Genomic DNA, 18,081 nt, shown 5'->3' on the forward strand with positions numbered 1-18,081 from the left:
GAGACAGTCAACCCCTGGAGACAGACAACCCCTGGAGACAGACACACAGTCAACCCCTGGAGTCAGTCAACCCCTGGAGACAGTCAACCCCTGGAGACAGACACACAGTCAACCCCTGGAGTCAGTCAACCCCTGGAGACAGTCAACCCCTGGAGACAGTCAACCCCTGGAGACAGTCAACCCCTGGAGACAGACAGAATGAAATCAAACACTGGATGCAGACACACACACACACCTTGTTTATTAGGTTCCGTCATCATTTAATATATTAGACCAACATGGGGGGGGACACATGAATTAACTTCTGAAGGTTGTTATTATTCATTCATGACTAATATTATTTATTTATACATGTGTAATATCATATAGATAACCAACAATTTGCCTCCCTTTCAAAGCGGGAGAGATTGACATCAGATAAATGTAAAAAATATGAAAATAATATTTTATCATGATAATAATAATGATGAAAAACAATGCATAACATATAGGCTTATCCAGAACAGCAAGTCTCTATCATCAGGTCTGAGGTGGTAAACTAGCCCCCCCCCCCCCCCTCCTTCCTAGCCAATAGAAACCTGAGGAGGGTGTCCTAGGCATCCCGGTACAAAGAACATGGTGAAACCCCCTTGAAGCCTGCACCTATCCAATACTTTTACATTTGTGACGGAGTGCACACGTCAGGAGATAGGAGAGATTATTGGGATGCAGATTCGTGTAGGAGACGAGCTGTTTTGTATAGTATGACTCAGGATGGCGGCGAAGCCTCACTTATCTGTGATCGCTTAGCTTTGCCTGGTTCTGCACTGATCTGTGATCGCTTAGCTTTGCCTGGTGCTGCACTGATCTGTGATCGCTTAGCTTTGCCTGCCTGATTGTAAGTAAAGTGCAGTGGTCAACAGACTGCTCTGTCTGTGGTCATTTAAAGGAGCATGGAGTGTGTCTGTGGTCTGGAAACGTCCTCAAAAGGCACCCTATTCCCTATTTAGTGCACTACTTTTGACTAGAGCCCTAAAGTAATCCACTACATATTGGATAGGGTGCTATTTGGGATGTGGACTTTAGTAGTGTGTGAGGAGGAGGAAGGGTGCGTTCAAAACACATTGATGAAAGACAGATTAAGAGGTATGGATCCAGGGTGTAGATCCAGGGTATGGTCTATGGAATGGATCCAGGGTATGGTCTATGGAATGGATCCAGGGTATGGTCTATGGAATGGATCCAGGGTATGGTCTATGGAATGGATCCAGGGTATGGTCTATGGTATAGATCCAGGGTATGGTCTATGGTATAGATCCAGGGTATGGTCTATGGTATAGATCCAGGGTGTAGATCCAGGGTATGGTCTATGGTATGGATCCAGGGTATGGTCTATGGTATGGATCCAGGGTATGGTCTATGGTATTGATCCAGGGTATAGTCTATGGAATGGATCCAGGGTATGGATCCAGGGTATGGTCTATGGTATTGATCCAGGGTATAGTCTATGGAATGGATCCAGGGTATGGTCTAGGGTATAGATCCAGGGTATGGTCTATGGTATGGATCCAGGGTGTGGTCTATGGTATGGATCCAGGGTATGGTCTATGGTATTGATCCAGGGCATAGTCTATGGAATAGATCCAGGGTATGGTCTATGGTATAGATCCAGGGTATGGTCTATGGTATAGATCCAGGGTGTAGATCCAGGGTATGGTCTATGGTATAGATCCAGGGTGTAGATCCAGGGTATGGTCTATGGTATGGATCCAGGGTATGGTCTATGGTATGGATCCAGGGTATGGTCTATGGTATAGATCCAGGGTATGGATCCAGGGTATGGTCTATGGTATAGATCCAGGGTATGGTCTATGGTATAGATCCAGGGTATGGTCTATGGAATGGATCCAGGGTATGGTCTATGGTATGGATCCATGGTATGGTCTATGGTATGGATCCAGGGTATGGTCTATGGTATGGTCTATGGTATGGATCCAGGGTATGGTCTATGGTATAGATCCATGTTATGGATGGAGTCGATGTAAAGGGAACAAGATGCCTTGGACCGGTCCAATGTGCATGGAGGGGTGTGTCGTGTGTGTGAAGTATACATGTCTGTGTGCATATTGGTGTTTTTCCCCCTGGTGCACATTGTCATGGGCATTTGGCTGTTGTCACGTCTCGTTGCTACTATGCGAGTTGTTGTCATGACCACAGTTGTCATGGCTGTCCTCAAAGTGGGCATAAGGCACACACACACACACGACAAACCACGGCGACCGGTCAGGAGGACTAAGGAATAAGAGACGTCATAATCAATCACATCAAGCTGTTTAGATTACCACATTCTCCTGCTGCTCTTCATCTGTTTCCCCCCCCCCGCCACCTCTCTCTCCCTCTTGTTCTTTGGCACTGGGAGGAGTGGATGGACAGGAGGGAGAGATGATGGGGAGGAAGCAAGGGGGCATCCCTGTTGTATCTCGTTCTCTCCGTCTATTTGGAGAGTTTACTGATGACTCTGATCAGCGCTCCGTTCTCGTCTTTCAGCCTCTGGTTGTCAGCTCTCAGGTCACCGAGCACCTAGAGAAACAGAGTTGTTATTGGCTGAGAAACTGACGATAGATGCAGCCAATGCACCCTACACACTGAGTATACAAAACATTAAGAACACCTGCTCTTTCCATGACAGACTGACCAGGTGAAAGCTATGATCCCTTATTGATGTCACCTGTTAAATCCACTTCATTCAGTGTAGATGAAGGGGAAGAGACAGGTTAAAGAAGGATTTTTAAGCCTTGAGAAAATTGAGACATGGATTGTGTATTTGTGCCATTCAGAGGGTGAATGGGAAAGACTAGATATTTCAGTGCCTTTGAACAGGGTATGGTAGTAGGTGCCAGTTGAACAGGGTATGGTAGTAGGGGCCTTTGAACAGGGTATGGTAGTAGGTGCCTTTGAACAGGGTATGGTAGTAGGTGTCTTTGAACAGGGTATGGTAGTAGGTGCCTTTGAACAGGGTATGGTAGTAGGGGCCTTTGAACAGGGTATGGTAGTAGGTGCCTTTGAACAGGGTATGGTAGTAGGTGTCTTTGAACAGGGTATGGTAGTAGGTGCCTTTGAACAGGGTATGGTAGTAGGTGCCTTTGAACAGGGTATGGTAGTAGGGGCCTTTGAACAGGGTATGGTAGTAGTTACCTTTGAACAGGGTATGGTAGTAGGTGCCTTTGAACAGGGTATGGTAGTAGGTGCCTTTGAACAGGGTATGGTAGTAGGTGCCTTTGAACAGGGTATGGTAGTAGGTGCCTTTGAACAGGGTATGGTAGTAGGTGCCTTTGAACAGGGTATGGTAGTAGGTGCCTTTGAACAGGGTTATGGTAGTAGGTGCCTTTGAACAGGGTATGGTAGTAGGTGCCTTTGAACAGGGTATGGTGGTAGGTACCTTTGAACAGGGTATAGTAGTAGGGGCCTTTGAACAGGGTACGGTAGTTGGTGTCAGGTGCACCTTTTTGAGTTTGTCAAGAACTGCAACGCTGCTGGGTTTTTCACGCTCAACGGTTTCCTGTGTGTATCAAGGATGGTCCACCACCCAAAGGACATCTAGCCAACTTGACACCACTGTGGGAAGCATTGGAGTCAACATGGGCCAGCATCCCTGTGGAACGCTTTCGACACCTTGTAGAGTCCGTGACCCAACGAATTGAGGCCGTTCTGAGGGCAATATTAGGAAGGTGTGTTCCTTATGTTTGGTATACCAAGTACACTACTTTTTACCAAATGAGTACCATTTGGGACGCAAACACTGACTTCAGCAGTTTGTTGGGCTGAAATACATGTGAGAGAAAGGAGGACCATTGGATAGCAGTACCTTTGATCTACCACCCTGAGCCTGGGTTCCCAAAGCGTCTAAGTATCAGGAGTGCTGATCTAGGATCAGTTTGGGTCTTAAATATTAGCCACATTGTCCGAGAGAGATTTGCACGGTTATCAGTGTTTCTAAAATCCCCTATGGGAAAATGAATGGAATTGAATTGAATGGAATTGAATGGAAATGAACAATTGGAACCATTTCCCTATTTGACTGCTAGGTTTTATGGGTATTATGAGTCATACTGTGGTACTCTATAGGGCCCTGGACAAATGTAGTGCACTATATAGGGAATATGGTTCTATAGGGCCCTGGTCTAAAGTAGTGCACTATATAGGGAATAGGGTTCTATAGGGCCCTGGTCTAAAGTAGTGCACTATAATAGGGAATAGGGTTCTATAGGGCTCTGGTCTAAAGTAGTGCACTATATAGGGAATAGGGTGAAATTTCGGACTCAGGCTCAACGTACTCCTACAACACTGGTGGTTTGCAGCACAAGCTGTGAAAGAAGCAGTGAGCAGTAATCAGGCGTGTGCATAAATGCTGGGTTCAAATACTGCTCATCTTACTGCTCATAAGAGATATTATAATGACTCACTACTATGACAGTCAGGAAGCAGGTCAGAGACATTATAATGACTCACTACTATGACAGTCAGGAAGCAGGTCAGAGACATTATAATGACTCACTACTATGACAGTCAGGAAGCAGGTCAGAGACATTATAATGACTCACTACTATGACAGTCAGGAAGCAGGTCAGAGACATTATAATGACTCACTACTATGACAGTCAGGAAGCAGGTCAGAGACATTATAATGACTCACTACTATGACAGTCAGGAAGCAGGTCAGAGACATTATAATGACTCACTACTATGACAGTCAGGAAGCAGGTCAGAGACATTATAATGACTCACTACTATGACAGTCAGGAAGCAGGTCAGAGACATTATAATGACTCACTACTATGACAGTCAGGAAGCAGGTCAGAGATATTATAATGACTCACTACTATGACAGTCAGGAAGCAGGTCAGAGACATTATAATGACTCACTACTATGACAGTCAGGAAGCAGGTCAGAGACATTATAATGACTCACTACTATGACAGTCAGGAAGCAGGTCAGAGACATTATAATGACTCACTACTATGACAGTCAGGAAGCAGGTCAGAGATATTATAATGACTCACTACTATGACAGTCAGGAAGCAGGTCAGAGACATTATAATGACTCACTACTATGACAGTCAGGAAGCAGGTCAGAGACATTATAATGACTCACTACTATGACAGTCAGGAAGCAGGTCAGAGACATTATAATGACTCACTACTATGACAGTCAGGAAGCAGGTCAGAGACATTATAATGACTCACTACTATGACAGTCAGGAAGCAGGTCAGAGATATTATAATGACTCACTACTATGACAGTCATCTTTCTGCTCATCTTACTGCTCATCTTTAAAATACTGCTCATCTTACTGCTCATCTTTCAAATACTGCTCATCTTTCTGCTCATCTTACTGCTCACCTTACTGGCATCTCACTGCTCACCTTACTGGCATCTCGCTGCTCATCTTACTGCTCATCTTTCAAATACTGCTCATCTTTCTGCTCATCTTACTGCTCACCTTACTGGCATCTCACTGCTCACCTTACTGGCATCTCGCTGCTCATCTTACTGCTCATCTCACTGCTCATCTTACTGGCATCTCACTGCTCACCTTACTGGCATCTCGCTGCTCATCTTACTGGCATCTTACTGGCATCTTACTGCTCATCTTTCAAATACTGCTCATCTTACTGCTCATCGTACTGCTCATCTTACTGCTCATCTTTCTGCTCATCTTACTGCTCATCTCACTGCTCATCTTACTGTTCATCGTACTGCTCATCTTACTGTTCATCGTACTGCTCATCTTACTGCTCATCTTTCTGCTCATCTTTCTGCTCATCTCACTGCTCATCTTTCTGCTCATCTTACTGTTCATCTTACTGCTCATCGTACTGCTCATCTTTAAAATACTGCTCATCTTACTGCTCATCGTACTGCTCATCTTACTGCTCATCTTTCTGCTCATCTTTCAAATACTGCTCATCTTACTGCTCATCTTTCTGCTCATCTTTCAAATACTGCTCATCTTTCTGCTCATCTTACTGTTCATCTTACTGCTCATCTTACTGTTCATCTTACTGTTCATCTTTCTGCTCATCTCACTGTTCATCTTTCTGCTCATCTCACTGTTCATCTTTCTGCTCATCTTACTGTTCATCTTACTGCTCATCTTTCAAATACTTTGAGCGTTTAGCAAACGGCTTCTCTATTGGTTCCATTGCAACAGGCAATCTCAATCAAGCCCAGATAATGGATTTGAAAGATTTCGGATACTATTTGAACCCAGGTGAGATGATGTATTTTCACCTTCAACTCTGCCTCCAGCTCAGCCACACGCCGCTCCAACATCCGACGCTCCTGATGAGAGACAGAGAGAGCGTGAGAGATACAGAGAGAGACATTGACAGAGACAGAGACAAGAGACAGAGAAAGAGACAGAGAGAGACAGAAAGACTGAGAAACAGAGACATTGACAAAGAGAGACAGAGAAACAGAGACATTGACAGAGAGAGAAAGAGAGACAGAGACAGACAGAGAGAAAGAGAGGCAGAGAAACAGAGAAAGAGAGGCAGAGAAACAGAGACAGAGAGAGAGAAAGAGAGGCAGAGAAACAGAGACAGAGAGAGAGAGAGAGAGACAGAGAGACAGAGAGAGAGAGACCGAGAGAGAGACAGAGAGAGAGAGAGAGAGAGAGAGAGAGAGAGAAAGAAACGAAGAAAGCGTTTCAGGCAGCAGTAGCCAGTCGTGAGGCCAGGCTCAGCATCAGGTGTTTGACACTAGTTACTGTACATATAACACAACACAAGCCACACACGGCAGGAAGGAGAGACTTACCTTCTTCTCCATCTCTAGCATTGCTGAACAATCACTAAAGCGCTCCTGTCTCTGTAGGATACAACACACAGACCAGCAGAAACATTGTTCATGGCAATATGTGTTATACAGTATGCAGTTCCATTGAAATGCTGTAGGAGACTGTTTATCATGGTCATTATGAAACGTATAATGGTGTTAGTGTATGTTACGTCTCCACATTGTCATTCCGGGATGTTCTGTAATACCGCCACTGAACACAAGGGGCACTATTTTCTAACCTCACAGCCTCAGTCCACCAAAAAAGTTAGCAATGCCAACAAGTACATGTAAAATCCCATAGAGAATGTTAACCAAATGCTAACGAGCATATTGTGAAGATTTTATACAGTCTCTTGACCTAAACTACTTATCCGTACACCTTTCCTGTACCCAGGTCGACTCGAAGGCGACCAAACTACCTGTCAGTTATTTTCAATAGAAGACACACAGCAATGTAACCTTAACGTATGACCTGGTTAGGCTTATCTACACTGTCTGTCTGTGTCTCTGTGTCTCTGTCTGTCTGTGTCTCTGTGTGTGAGCCCTGGTTAGGCTTGTCCACTCTGTCTGTCTGTGTCTCTGTGTCTCTGTGTGTGAGACCTGGGTAGCCTTGTCCACTCTGTCGGTCTGTGTCTCTGTGTGTGAGACCTGAGCAGGCTTGTCCACTCTGTCTGTGTCTCTGTGTCTCTGTGTGTGAGACCTGGTTAGGCTTGTCGACTCTGTCGGTCTGTGTCTCTGTGTGTGAGACCTGAGCAGGCTTGTCCACTCTGTCGGTCTGTGTCTCTGTGTGTGAGACCTGAGCAGGCTTGTCCACTCTGTCGGTCTGTGTCTCTGTGTGTGAGACCTGAGCAGGCTTGTCGACTCTGTCGGTCTGTGTCTCTGTGTGTGAGACCTGAGCAGGCTTGTCCACTCTGTCTGTGTCTCTGTGTCTCTGTGTGTGAGACATGAGTAGGCTTGTCCACTCTGTCTGTGTCTCTGTGTCTCTGTGTGTGAGTCCTGAGCAGGCTTGTCCACACTGTCTGTCTGTGTCTCTGTGTGTGAGACCTGAGCAGGCTTGTCGACTCTGTCGTTCTGTGTCTCTGTGTGTGAGACCTGAGCAGGCTTGTCGACTCTGTCGTTCTGTGTCTCTGTGTGTGAGACCTGAGCAGGCTTGTCCACTCTGTCTGTCTGTGTCTCTGTGTGTGAGACCTGAGCAGGCTTGTCGGTCTGTGTCTCTGCGTGTGAGACCTGAGCAGGCTTGTCTACACTGTCTGTGTCTCTGCGTGAGAGACCTGGTTAGGCTTGTCCACACTGTCTGTGTCTCTGTGTGAGAGACCTGGTTAGGCTTGTCCACACTGTCTGTGTCTCTGTGTGAGAGACCTGGTTAGGCTTGTCCACACTGTCTGTGTCTCTGTGTGAGAGACCTGGGTAACCTTGTCCACTCCGGGGGGGGTGAGTGAGTCAATGAGTGAGAGGGACAGACCTGGGTAGCCTTGTCCAGGTCCAGTCTAGTCTGAGAGACGGTCCTCTGGGTGTCCTGCAGCTGAGACTGGAGTTGCCCATTCTCCCTGGACACCACCTCAAACAGCTGGGCCAGAAATACATTACTTTTTCATTCATACAAATGTTTTTTTTAATGTTTTATCCACTCTACTAATACAAGCAATGTTTGTAATAGAATTTCATCCACTATATATATATATAGCAAAAACAATGCCAATCCATGTGAGAGAGAGCATGAAACGGAAACAGAGAGAGAGGGAGAGAGTTATATATAGAGAGCGGAAGAGAGAGAGAGAGGGAAACGGAAACAGAGGGGGAGAGAGTTATATATAGAGAGCGGAAGAGAGAGAGAGAGGGAAACGGAAACAGAGGGGGAGAGAGTTATATATAGAGAGCGGAAGAGAGAGAGAGAGGGAAACGGAAACAGAGAGGGAGTTATAGAGAGCGGGAAACGGAAACAGAGAGAGAGTTATAGAGAGCGGGAAACGGAAACAGAAAGGGAGGGAGTTATAGAGAGCGGGAAACGGAAACAGAGAGAGAGTTATAGAGAGCGGGAAACGGAAACAGAGAGGGAGTTATAGAGAGCGAGAAACGGAAACAGAAACAAAGAGAGAGTTATTGAGAGCGGGAAATGGAAACAGAGAGGGAGTTATAGAGAGCGAGAAACGGAAACAGAGAGGGAGTTATAGAGAGCGAGAAACGGAAACAGAGAGAGAGTTATAGAGAGCGAGAAATAGAAACAGAGAGGGAGTTATAGAGAGCGAGAAACGGAAACAGAAACAAAGAGAGAGTTATTGAGAGCGGGAAATGGAAACAGAGAGTGAGTTATAGAGAGCGAGAAACGGAAACAGAGAGGGAGTTATAGAGAGCGAGAAACGGAAACAGAGAGGGAGTTATAGAGAGCGAGAAACAGAAACAGAGAGGGAGTTATAGAGAGCGAGAAACGGAAACAGAGAGGGAGTTATAGAGAGCGAGAAACGGAAACAGAAACAAAGAGAGAGTTATTGAGAGCGGGAAATGGAAACAGAGAGGGAGTTATAGAGAGCGAGAAACGGAAACAGAAACAAAGAGAGAGTTATTGAGAGCGGGAAATGGAAACAGAGAGGGAGTTATAGAGAGCGAAAAACGGAAACAGAGAGAGAGTTATAGAGAGCGAGAAATGGAAACAGAGAGAGAGTTATAGAGAGCGAGAAATGGAAACAGAGAGAGAGTTATAGAGAGCGAGAAATGGAAACAGAGAGGGAGTTATAGAGAGCGAGAAACGGAAACAGAGAGGGAGTTATAGAGAGCGAGAAACGGAAACAGAGAGGGAGTTATAGAGAGCGAGAAATGGAAACAGAGAGGGAGTTATAGAGAGCGAGAAACGGAAACAGAGAGAGAGTTATAGAGAGCGAGAAATGGAAACAGAGAGGAGTTATAGAGAGCGAGAAATGGAAACAGAGAGGGAGTTATAGAGAGCGAGAAACGGAAACAGAGAGAGAGTTATAGAGAGCGAGAAATGGAAACAGAGAGGGAGTTATAGAGAGCGAGAAATGGAAACAGAGAGGGAGTTATAGAGAGCGAGAAACGGAAACAGAGAGGGAGAGAGAGCGGGAGACATGGAGAGAGAAAGAGTCTGAAAACAATCAGGATGAGACTCCCTTCCAACCATTCAAACTTTATTCCATGTCCCTACCTTCTTGTAATCGTTGGTCTCAGAGCCTCCTCCTCTGTCGATACAGTCGTTACATGACACGTCAGACCTGGGTAAATCACAGGTCAGAGATATTATAACGACAGTCAGGAAACAGGACAGAGACATTATAATGACTCACTACTATGACAGTCAGGAAACAGGACAGAGATATTATAATAACAGTCAGGAAACAGGACAGAGATATTATAATGACTCACTACTATGACAGTCAGGAAACAGGACAGAGATATTATAATGACTCACTACTATGACAGTCAGGAAACAGGACAGAGATATTATAATGACTCACTACTATGACAGTCAGGAAACAGGACAGAGATATTATAATGACTCACTACTATGACAGTCAGGAAACAGGTCAGAGATATTATAATGACTCACTACTATGGCAGTCAGGAAACAGGACAGAGATATTATAATGACTCACTACTATGGCAGTCAGGAAACAGGACAGAGATATTATAATGACTCACTACTATGACAGTCAGGGAAAAGGTCAGAGATATTATAATAACAGTCAGGAAACAGGACAGAGACATTATAATGACTCACTACTATGGCAGTCAGGAAACAGGACAGAGATATTATAATGACTCACTACTATGACAGTCAGGAAACAGGACAGAGATATTATAATGACTCACTACTATGACAGTCAGGAAACAGGACAGAGATATTATAATGACAGTCAGGAAGCAGGACAGAGACATTATAATGACTCACTACTATGACAGTCAGGAAACAGGTCAGAGATATTATAATGACTATGACAGTCAGGAAACAGGTCAGAGATATTATAATGACTCACTACTATGACAGTCAGGAAACAGGTCAGAGATATTATAACGACAGTCAGGAAACAGGTCAGAGATATTGTATTGACAGTCAGGAAACAGGTGAGAGATATTGTATTGACAGTCAGGGAAAAGGTCAGAGATATTATAATGACAATCAGGGAAAAGGTCAGAGATATTATAATGACAGTCAGGGAAAAGGTCAGAGACATTATAATGACTCACTACTATGACAGTCAGGAAACAGGACAGAAATATTATAATGACTCACTACTATGACAGTCAGGAAACAGGACAGAGATATTATAATGACTCACTACTATGACAGTCAGGAAACAAGACAGTGTAAAGGTCAGATCCATACCTGGTGCTGGCGCGCCCACTGCCTCCAAACCCCTCCTCTCCACTGGGCTCATTGTCATCAGTCTACAGGACCACAGATATCAGCAGGTCAATACATTATGGATGTCAATGTCCTCATTACGACAGGTTAATACCAGGATATAAACCTAGTAACCTTATAACCACTCATTATGGATGTCAATGTCCTCATTATGACACGTTATTACCAGGATATAACCTAGTAACCAGTTACAAACAGGACTACGACAGGTTATAATGCCCTGTTGAAAGGTTATAACCAGGACTAGCTCATGCACTCACCTTGCAGGAGAAATGAGGGTTATGAGCCTTGCTCAAGGGAACAGAGAGATATTTTACCTAGTCGTCTTTTGGTTACTAGCCCAAAGCTCTGAACTGCTCTGCTTCCTGCTGCCCATATATGGAGGCGATGTCATCCTTATGAGCAAGGTTTTAATAGGGTTACAGGGGTTGGAACCGACATTATTTACCAATCGTTTCGTTCAGAACAGAACCACTCTCTTCACTGTTCTGACCAGCAATATAAAGTTCTGAACCGGTTTGAACCCCCAAAAAGTACCGGTTTATATCGTTCCTTTCGGTTCCTTTTTTAACCTGTGAAATTAACAGTTTTATTTTTACACATTTAGCTCATTAAATGACTTCACCAATCAGTGCAGATGGAGGATGTCAGCTAGTTGTTTAGACCAATCAGTGCAGATGGAGGGAAGGTCGGCTAGTTGTTTAGACCAATCAGTGCAGATGGAGGAGGTCGGCTAGTTGTTTAGACCAATCAGTGCAGATGGAGAGGTCGGCTAGTTGTTTAGACCAATCAGTGCAGATGGAGGAGGCCGGCTAATTGTTTAGACCAATTAGTGCAGATGGAGGCGGTCCGCTAGTTGTTTAGACCAATCAGTGCAGATGGAGGAGGTCAGCTAGTTGTTTAGACCAATCAGTGCAGATGGAGGATGGTCAGCTAGTTGTTTAGACCAATCAGTGCAGATGGAGGCGGTCCGCTAGTTGTTTAGACCAATCAGTGCAGATGGAGAAGGTCAGCTAGTTGTTTAGACCAATAAGTGCAGATGGATGTAATCTAGTTGTTTATACCAATCAGTGCAGATGGAGGCTGTCAGCTAGTTGTTTAGACCAATCAGTGCAGATGGATGTCAGCTAGTTGTTTAGACCAATCGGTGCAGATGGAGGGGGTCAGCTAGTTGTTTAGACCAATCGGTGCAGATGGAGAGGTTGGCTAGTTGTTTAGACCAATCAGTGCAGATGGAGCTGTCAGCTAGTTGTTTAGACCAATCAGTGCAGATGGAGGCTGTCAGCTAGTTGTTTAGACCAATCAGTGCAGATGGATGTCAGCTAGTTGTTTAGACCAATCAGTGCAGATGGAGAACAGCTAGTTGTTTAGACCAATCGGTGCAGATGGAGGAGGTCAGCTAGTTGTTTAGACCAATCCGTGCAGATGGAGGTCAGCTAGTTGTTTAGACCAATCCGTGCAGATGGAGCTGTCAGCTAGTTGTTTAGACCAATCGGTGCAGATGGAGGATGGTCAGCTAGTTGTTTAGACCAATCCGTGCAGATTGAGGTCAGCTAGTTGTTTAGACCAATCCGTGCAGATGGAGCTGTCAGCTAGTTGTTTAGACCAATCCGTGCAGATGGAGCTGTCAGCTAGTTGTTTAGACCAATCAGTGCAGATGGATGTCAGCTAGTTGTTTAGACCAATCGGTGCAGATGGAGGTCAGCTAGTTGTTTAGACCAATCGGTGCAGATGGAGGTCAGCTAGTTGTTTAGACCAATCAGTGCAGATGGAGGAGGTTGGCTAGTTGTTTAGACCAATCAGTGCAGATGGATGTCAGCTAGTTGTTTAGACCAATCAGTGCAGATGGATAACAGCTAGTTGTTTAGACCAATCAGTGCAGATGGAGGCGGTCAGCTAGTTGTTTAGACCAATCAGTGCAGATGGAGGAGGTCAGCTAGTTGTTTAGACCAATCAGTGCAGATGGAGGAGGTCAGCTAGTTGTTTAGACCAATTAGTGCAGATGGAAGCGGTCAGCTAGTTGTTTAGACGAATCAGTGCAGATGGAGACGGTCAGCTAGTTGTTTAGACCAATCAGTGCAGATGGAGAAGGTCAGCTAGTTGTTTAGACCAATCAGTGCAGATGGAGGTCAGCTAGTTGTTTAGACCAATCAGTGCAGATGGAGGTCAGCTAGTTGTTTAGACCAATCAGTGCAGATGGATGTCAGCTAGTTGTTTAGACCAATCAGTGCAGATGGAGGCTGTCAGCTAGTTGTTTAGACCAATCAGTGCAGATGGAGAAGGTCAGCTAGTTGTTTAGACCAATCAGTGCAGATGGAGAAGGTCAGCTAGTTGTTTAGACCAATCAGTGCAGATGGAGGCTGTCAGCTAGTTGTTTAGACCAATCAGTGCAGATGGAGGCAGTCAGCTAGTTGTTTAGACCAATCAGTGCAGATGGAGGGCAGCTAGTTGTTTAGACCAATCAGTGCAGATGGAGGCGGTCAGCTAGTTGTTTAGACCAATCAGTGCAGATGGAGGCGGTCAGCTAGTTGTTTAGACCAATCAGTGCAGATGGAGGTCAGCTAGTTGTTTAGACCAATCAGTGCAGATGGAGGCAGTCAGCTAGTTGCTCAGGTGCATGATGGTCAAACAAGTGTTGTTTGTGGAGCAATTTTGCAGGTGAGGAGAGAGCAAGAAAGGGTTGAGGAAGAGGCTTGAAGCACTGGGCATCTTGTTATGACATCATTATCTGAATTAGGTCTACAGAATTATACCTAAGAGGCTTCTATGGAGGAACCTTGAATGTCTTTTTAGCTAACTAGCTAACAATATTGTGTGTGCAGAGTGACACCAGAATGAAAAACACTTCTTACCTTTTGTAGTTAAGAAATCCAAAGTGAAACGTGATCACTAAGCCTATAGTATTTGTACTAGTTAATCCAAAAATCTCTCTCCCTATCTTCTGAATAATGCTTGTAATGTCAGTACAGTAGCCTGTTTCAGAGGGGGGAGGGGCTACAGTAGCCTGGGATTCAGAGGGGGGAGGGGCTACAGTAGCCCGGGATTCAGAGGGGGAGGGGCTACAGTAGCCTGTTTCAGAGGGGGAGGGGCTACAGTAGCCTGTTTCAGAGGGGGGAGGGGCTACAGTAGCCTGGGATTCAGAGGGGGGGAGGGGCTACAGTAGCCTGGGATTCAGAGGGGGGGGAGGGGCTACAGTAGCCTGGGATTCAGAGGGGGGAGGGGCTACAGTAGCCTGGGATTCAGAGGGGGAGGGGCTACAGTAGCCTGGGATTCAGAGGGGGCAGGTAGCCTAAACAAGCACAGACACTGGAACAAGTTTCTGAGTGACAGAGGGGGTGTTTTGCATAGACACTTTGTTGCGTTTTTTGTGGGACCCAAAAAATGCCCAGAACTTAAAATAACGTAATTAACCGGTTCCCATGCTTTTAAAATAACAGTTCTGTAACAGTATAGATCACTTTCGTTCCTGGTTCCGTTTCTGTTCCTTGAACATTTGAGTTTTTTCCCCTCCTGTTTTTGGTTCTGTTCCCTGAACCAGTTCTAACCCCTGGTTATAAAGCATCGCTATGACAGATTACAATGCACTCACCTCTCCAGCCCTCTGAGCTCTCCTCCTGGTCCTCCGTCTCTCCCTGGCGATACGGTCGCTCTCACGTTCCCCTCCACTAGTCTCCTGGCTAGAGGTCGGGGGGCGAGAGGTACCATCCGGTTGAGTCAGCCCCAGCAGGTCAGACTTCTGCAGGTTGGCGATACGGGACCTCTCACGTTCCCCTCCACTAGTCTCCTGGCTAGAGGTCGGGGGGCGAGAGGTACCATCCGGTTGAGTCAGCCCCAGCAGGTCAGACTTCTGCAGGTTGGCGATACGGGACCTCCAGCTTACCTCCTGAAGACAATAATACTACAATCATAACAGAATACATAAACACAGATCACATCCAACATACAGGTGTAACAGTCACAACCAACACAACTCAGCAGCGTCAATACCACTGACCAAGAAAATCCCAGGGTAGTCAACTACATTCAGCCGTGGGACGATATTTATCTGAGTGGATGACCACAACTAAGCCCCAAAATAGAGATTGTATTTCATACCTGGATTACATTGAGACACGATCACATCTCTTTTATTCCTGGGAAAACTTAGGAACAGATTTTCCTAAATTAAATTCAAGTTATTTTTGTATATATTTTTTCAACAACCTTGGGGAGGCCAAGAAAAAACATCAGAGGGCCGGTTTAGGCCCCGAGGGCCGCCTGTTGTCAAACCCTAGCCAACAGTAGGTCCCGTGGTGGGTGACGTCACTTGCATGATGTTGTACACCCCCTCATATATAAACACTGCTCTCACCCCCTCTTCTGCTCTCTTCTTATTGGCCGCCTCCTCCTCCTCCTCTTTCCTTGTCTTCTCCCTCCCTTCGTCCGTCTGGGCTGTCTTCATTGTCTTGTCAGCTTCCTGCAGGTCTGTGAGCGTCACGCCCTGATTGGACAACAGATAGAGGGTGCTGTTCATGTTAAATCAGTAACTTTTTGATCATTTAAAATGTTTTATTGAACAAGTCAGTTAAAAACTAATTCTTATTTCAACGACGGTCTAGGAACAGTGGGTTAACTGGTCTAGGAACAGTGGGTTAACTGGTCTAGGAACAGTGGTTTAACTGGTCTAGGAACAGTGGTTTAACTGGTCTAGGAACAGTGGGTTAACTGGTCTAGGAACAGTGGTTTAACTGGTCTAGGAACAGTGGTTTAACTGGTCTAGGAACAGTGGGTTAACTGGTCTAGGAACAGTGGGTTAACTGGTCTAGGAACAGTGGGGTTAACTGGTCTAGGAACAGTGGGTTAACTGGTCTAGGAACAGTGGGTTAACTGGTCTAGGAACAGTGGGTTAACTGGTCTAGGAACAGTGGGGTTAACTGGTCTAGGAACAGTGGGGTTAACTGGTCTAGGAACAGTGGGTTAACTGGTCTAGGAACAGTGGGTTAACTGGTCTAGGAACAGTGGGTTAACTGGTCTAGGAACAGTGGGTTAACTGGTCTAGGAACAGTGGGTTAACTGGTCTAGGAACAGTGGGTTAACTGGTCTAGGAACAGTGGGTTAACTGGTCTAGGAACAGTGGGTTAACTGGCCTAGGAACAGTGGGGTTAACTGGTCTAGGAACAGTGGTTTAACTGGTCTAGGAACAGTGGGTTTAACTGGTCTAGGAACAGTGGGTTTAACTGGTCTAGGAACAGTGGGTTAACTGGTCTAGGAACAGTGGGTTAACTGGTCTAGGAACAGTGGGTTAACTGGTCTAGGAACAGTGGGTTTAACTGGTCTAGGAACAGTGGGTTAACTGGTCTAGGAACAGTGGGTTAACTGGTCTAGGAACAGTGGTTTAACTGGTCTAGGAACAGTGGGTTAACTGGTCTAGGAACAGTGGGTTAACTGGTCTAGGAACAGTGGGTTTAACTGGTCTAGGAACAGTGGGTTAACTGGTCTAGGAACAGTGGTTAACTGGTCTAGGACAGTGGTTAACTGGTCTAGGAACAGTGGGTTAACTGGTCTAGGAACAGTGGGTTAACTGGTCTAGGAACAGTGGGTTAACTGGTCTAGGAACAGTGGGTTAACTGGTCTAGGAACAGTGGGTTAACTGGTCTAGGAACAGTGGGTTAACTGGTCTAGGAACAGAGGGTTAACTGGTCTAGGAACAGTGGGTTAACTGGTCTAGGAACAGTGGGTTAACTGGTCTAGGAACAGTTGGTTAACTGGTCTAGGAACAGTGGGTTAACTGGTCTAGGAACAGTGGGTTAACTGGTCTAGGAACAGTGGGTTAACTGGTCCTAGGAACAGTGGGTTAACTGGTCTAGGAACAGTGGGTTAACTGGTCTAGGAACAGTGGGTTAACTGGTCTAGGAACAGTGGGTTAACTGGTCTAGGAACAGTGGGTTAACTGGTCTAGGAACAGTGGGTTAACTGGTCTAGGAACAGTGGTTTAAACTGGTCTAGGAACAGTGGGTTAACTGGTCTAGGAACAGTGGTTTAACTGGTCTAGGAACAGTGGGGTTAACTGGTCTAGGAACAGTGGGTTAACTGGTCTAGGAACAGTGGGTTAACTGGTCTAGGAACAGTGGGTTAACTGGTCTAGGAACAGTGGTTTAACTGGTCTAGGAACAGTGGGGTTAACTGGTCTAGGAACAGTGGGTTAACTGGTCTAGGAACAGTGGGGTTAACTGGTCTAGGAACAGTGGGTTAACTGGTCTAGGAACAGTGGGGTTAACTGTCTAGGAACAGTGGGTTAACTGGTCTAGGAACAGTGGTTTAACTGGTCTAGGAACAGTGGGGTTAACTGGTCTAGGAACAGTGGGTTAACTGGTCTAGGAACAGTGGGGTTAACTGGTCTAGGAACAGTGGGTTAACTGGTCTAGGAACAGTGGGTTAACTGGTCTAGGAACAGTGGTTTAACTGGTCTAGGAACAGTGGTTTAACTGGGTCTAGGAACAGTGGGTTAACTGGTATAGGAACAGTGGTTTAACTGGTCTAGGAACAGTGGGTTAACTGGTCTAGGAACAGTGGGTTAACTGGTCTAGGAACAGTGGGTTAACTGGTCTAGGAACAGTGGTTTAACTGGTCTAGGAACAGTGGGTTAACTGGTCTAGGATCAGTGGGTTAACTGGTCTAGGAACAGTGGGGTTAACTGGTCTAGGAACAGTGGGTTAACTGGTCTAGGAACAGTGGTTTAACTGGTCTAGGAACAGTGGTTTAACTGGTCTAGGAACAGTGGGTTAACTGGTCTAGGAACAGTGGGGTTAACTGGTCTAGGAACAGTGGTTTAACTGGTCTAGGAACAGTGGGTTAACTGGTCTAGGAACAGTGGGGTTAACTGGTCTAGGAACAGTGGTTTAACTG

The 18,081-nt window shown here is 45.6% G+C and overlaps 1 protein-coding gene across 5 annotated transcripts in view; it reads right to left on the reverse strand.

The window, feature by feature from the left end:
- Positions 1-216: 216 nt before the first annotated feature.
- The window catches only part of zmp:0000001167 (protein phosphatase 1 regulatory subunit 12A), a 65,880-nt gene continuing 48,015 nt past the window's right edge, over positions 217-18,081 (reverse strand). For 2 of the 5 annotated variants that reach the window (XM_031801213.1, XM_031801210.1), the window contains 8 exons: positions 15,548-15,676; positions 14,786-15,079; positions 11,158-11,219; positions 9,979-10,045; positions 8,284-8,388; positions 6,801-6,851; positions 6,273-6,323; positions 225-2,559 (listed from right to left, as the gene is read on the reverse strand). In XM_031801213.1, coding sequence (XP_031657073.1) covers positions 2,473-2,559; positions 6,273-6,323; positions 6,801-6,851; positions 8,284-8,388; positions 9,979-10,045; positions 11,158-11,219; positions 14,786-15,079; positions 15,548-15,676 — 846 coding nt within the window. In that variant the 3' untranslated portion in view covers positions 225-2,472. Of the gene's footprint in view, positions 2,560-6,272; positions 6,324-6,800; positions 6,852-8,283; positions 8,389-9,978; positions 10,046-11,157; positions 11,220-14,785; positions 15,080-15,547; positions 15,677-18,081 lie in introns of all 5 variants that reach the window. The other 3 variants (XM_031801211.1, XM_031801212.1, XM_031801209.1) reach the window with 3 other exon arrangements.

Source organism: Oncorhynchus kisutch, linkage group LG22, assembly GCF_002021735.2.
Source record: "Oncorhynchus kisutch isolate 150728-3 linkage group LG22, Okis_V2, whole genome shotgun sequence".
NCBI lineage: Eukaryota > Metazoa > Chordata > Actinopteri > Salmoniformes > Salmonidae > Oncorhynchus > Oncorhynchus kisutch.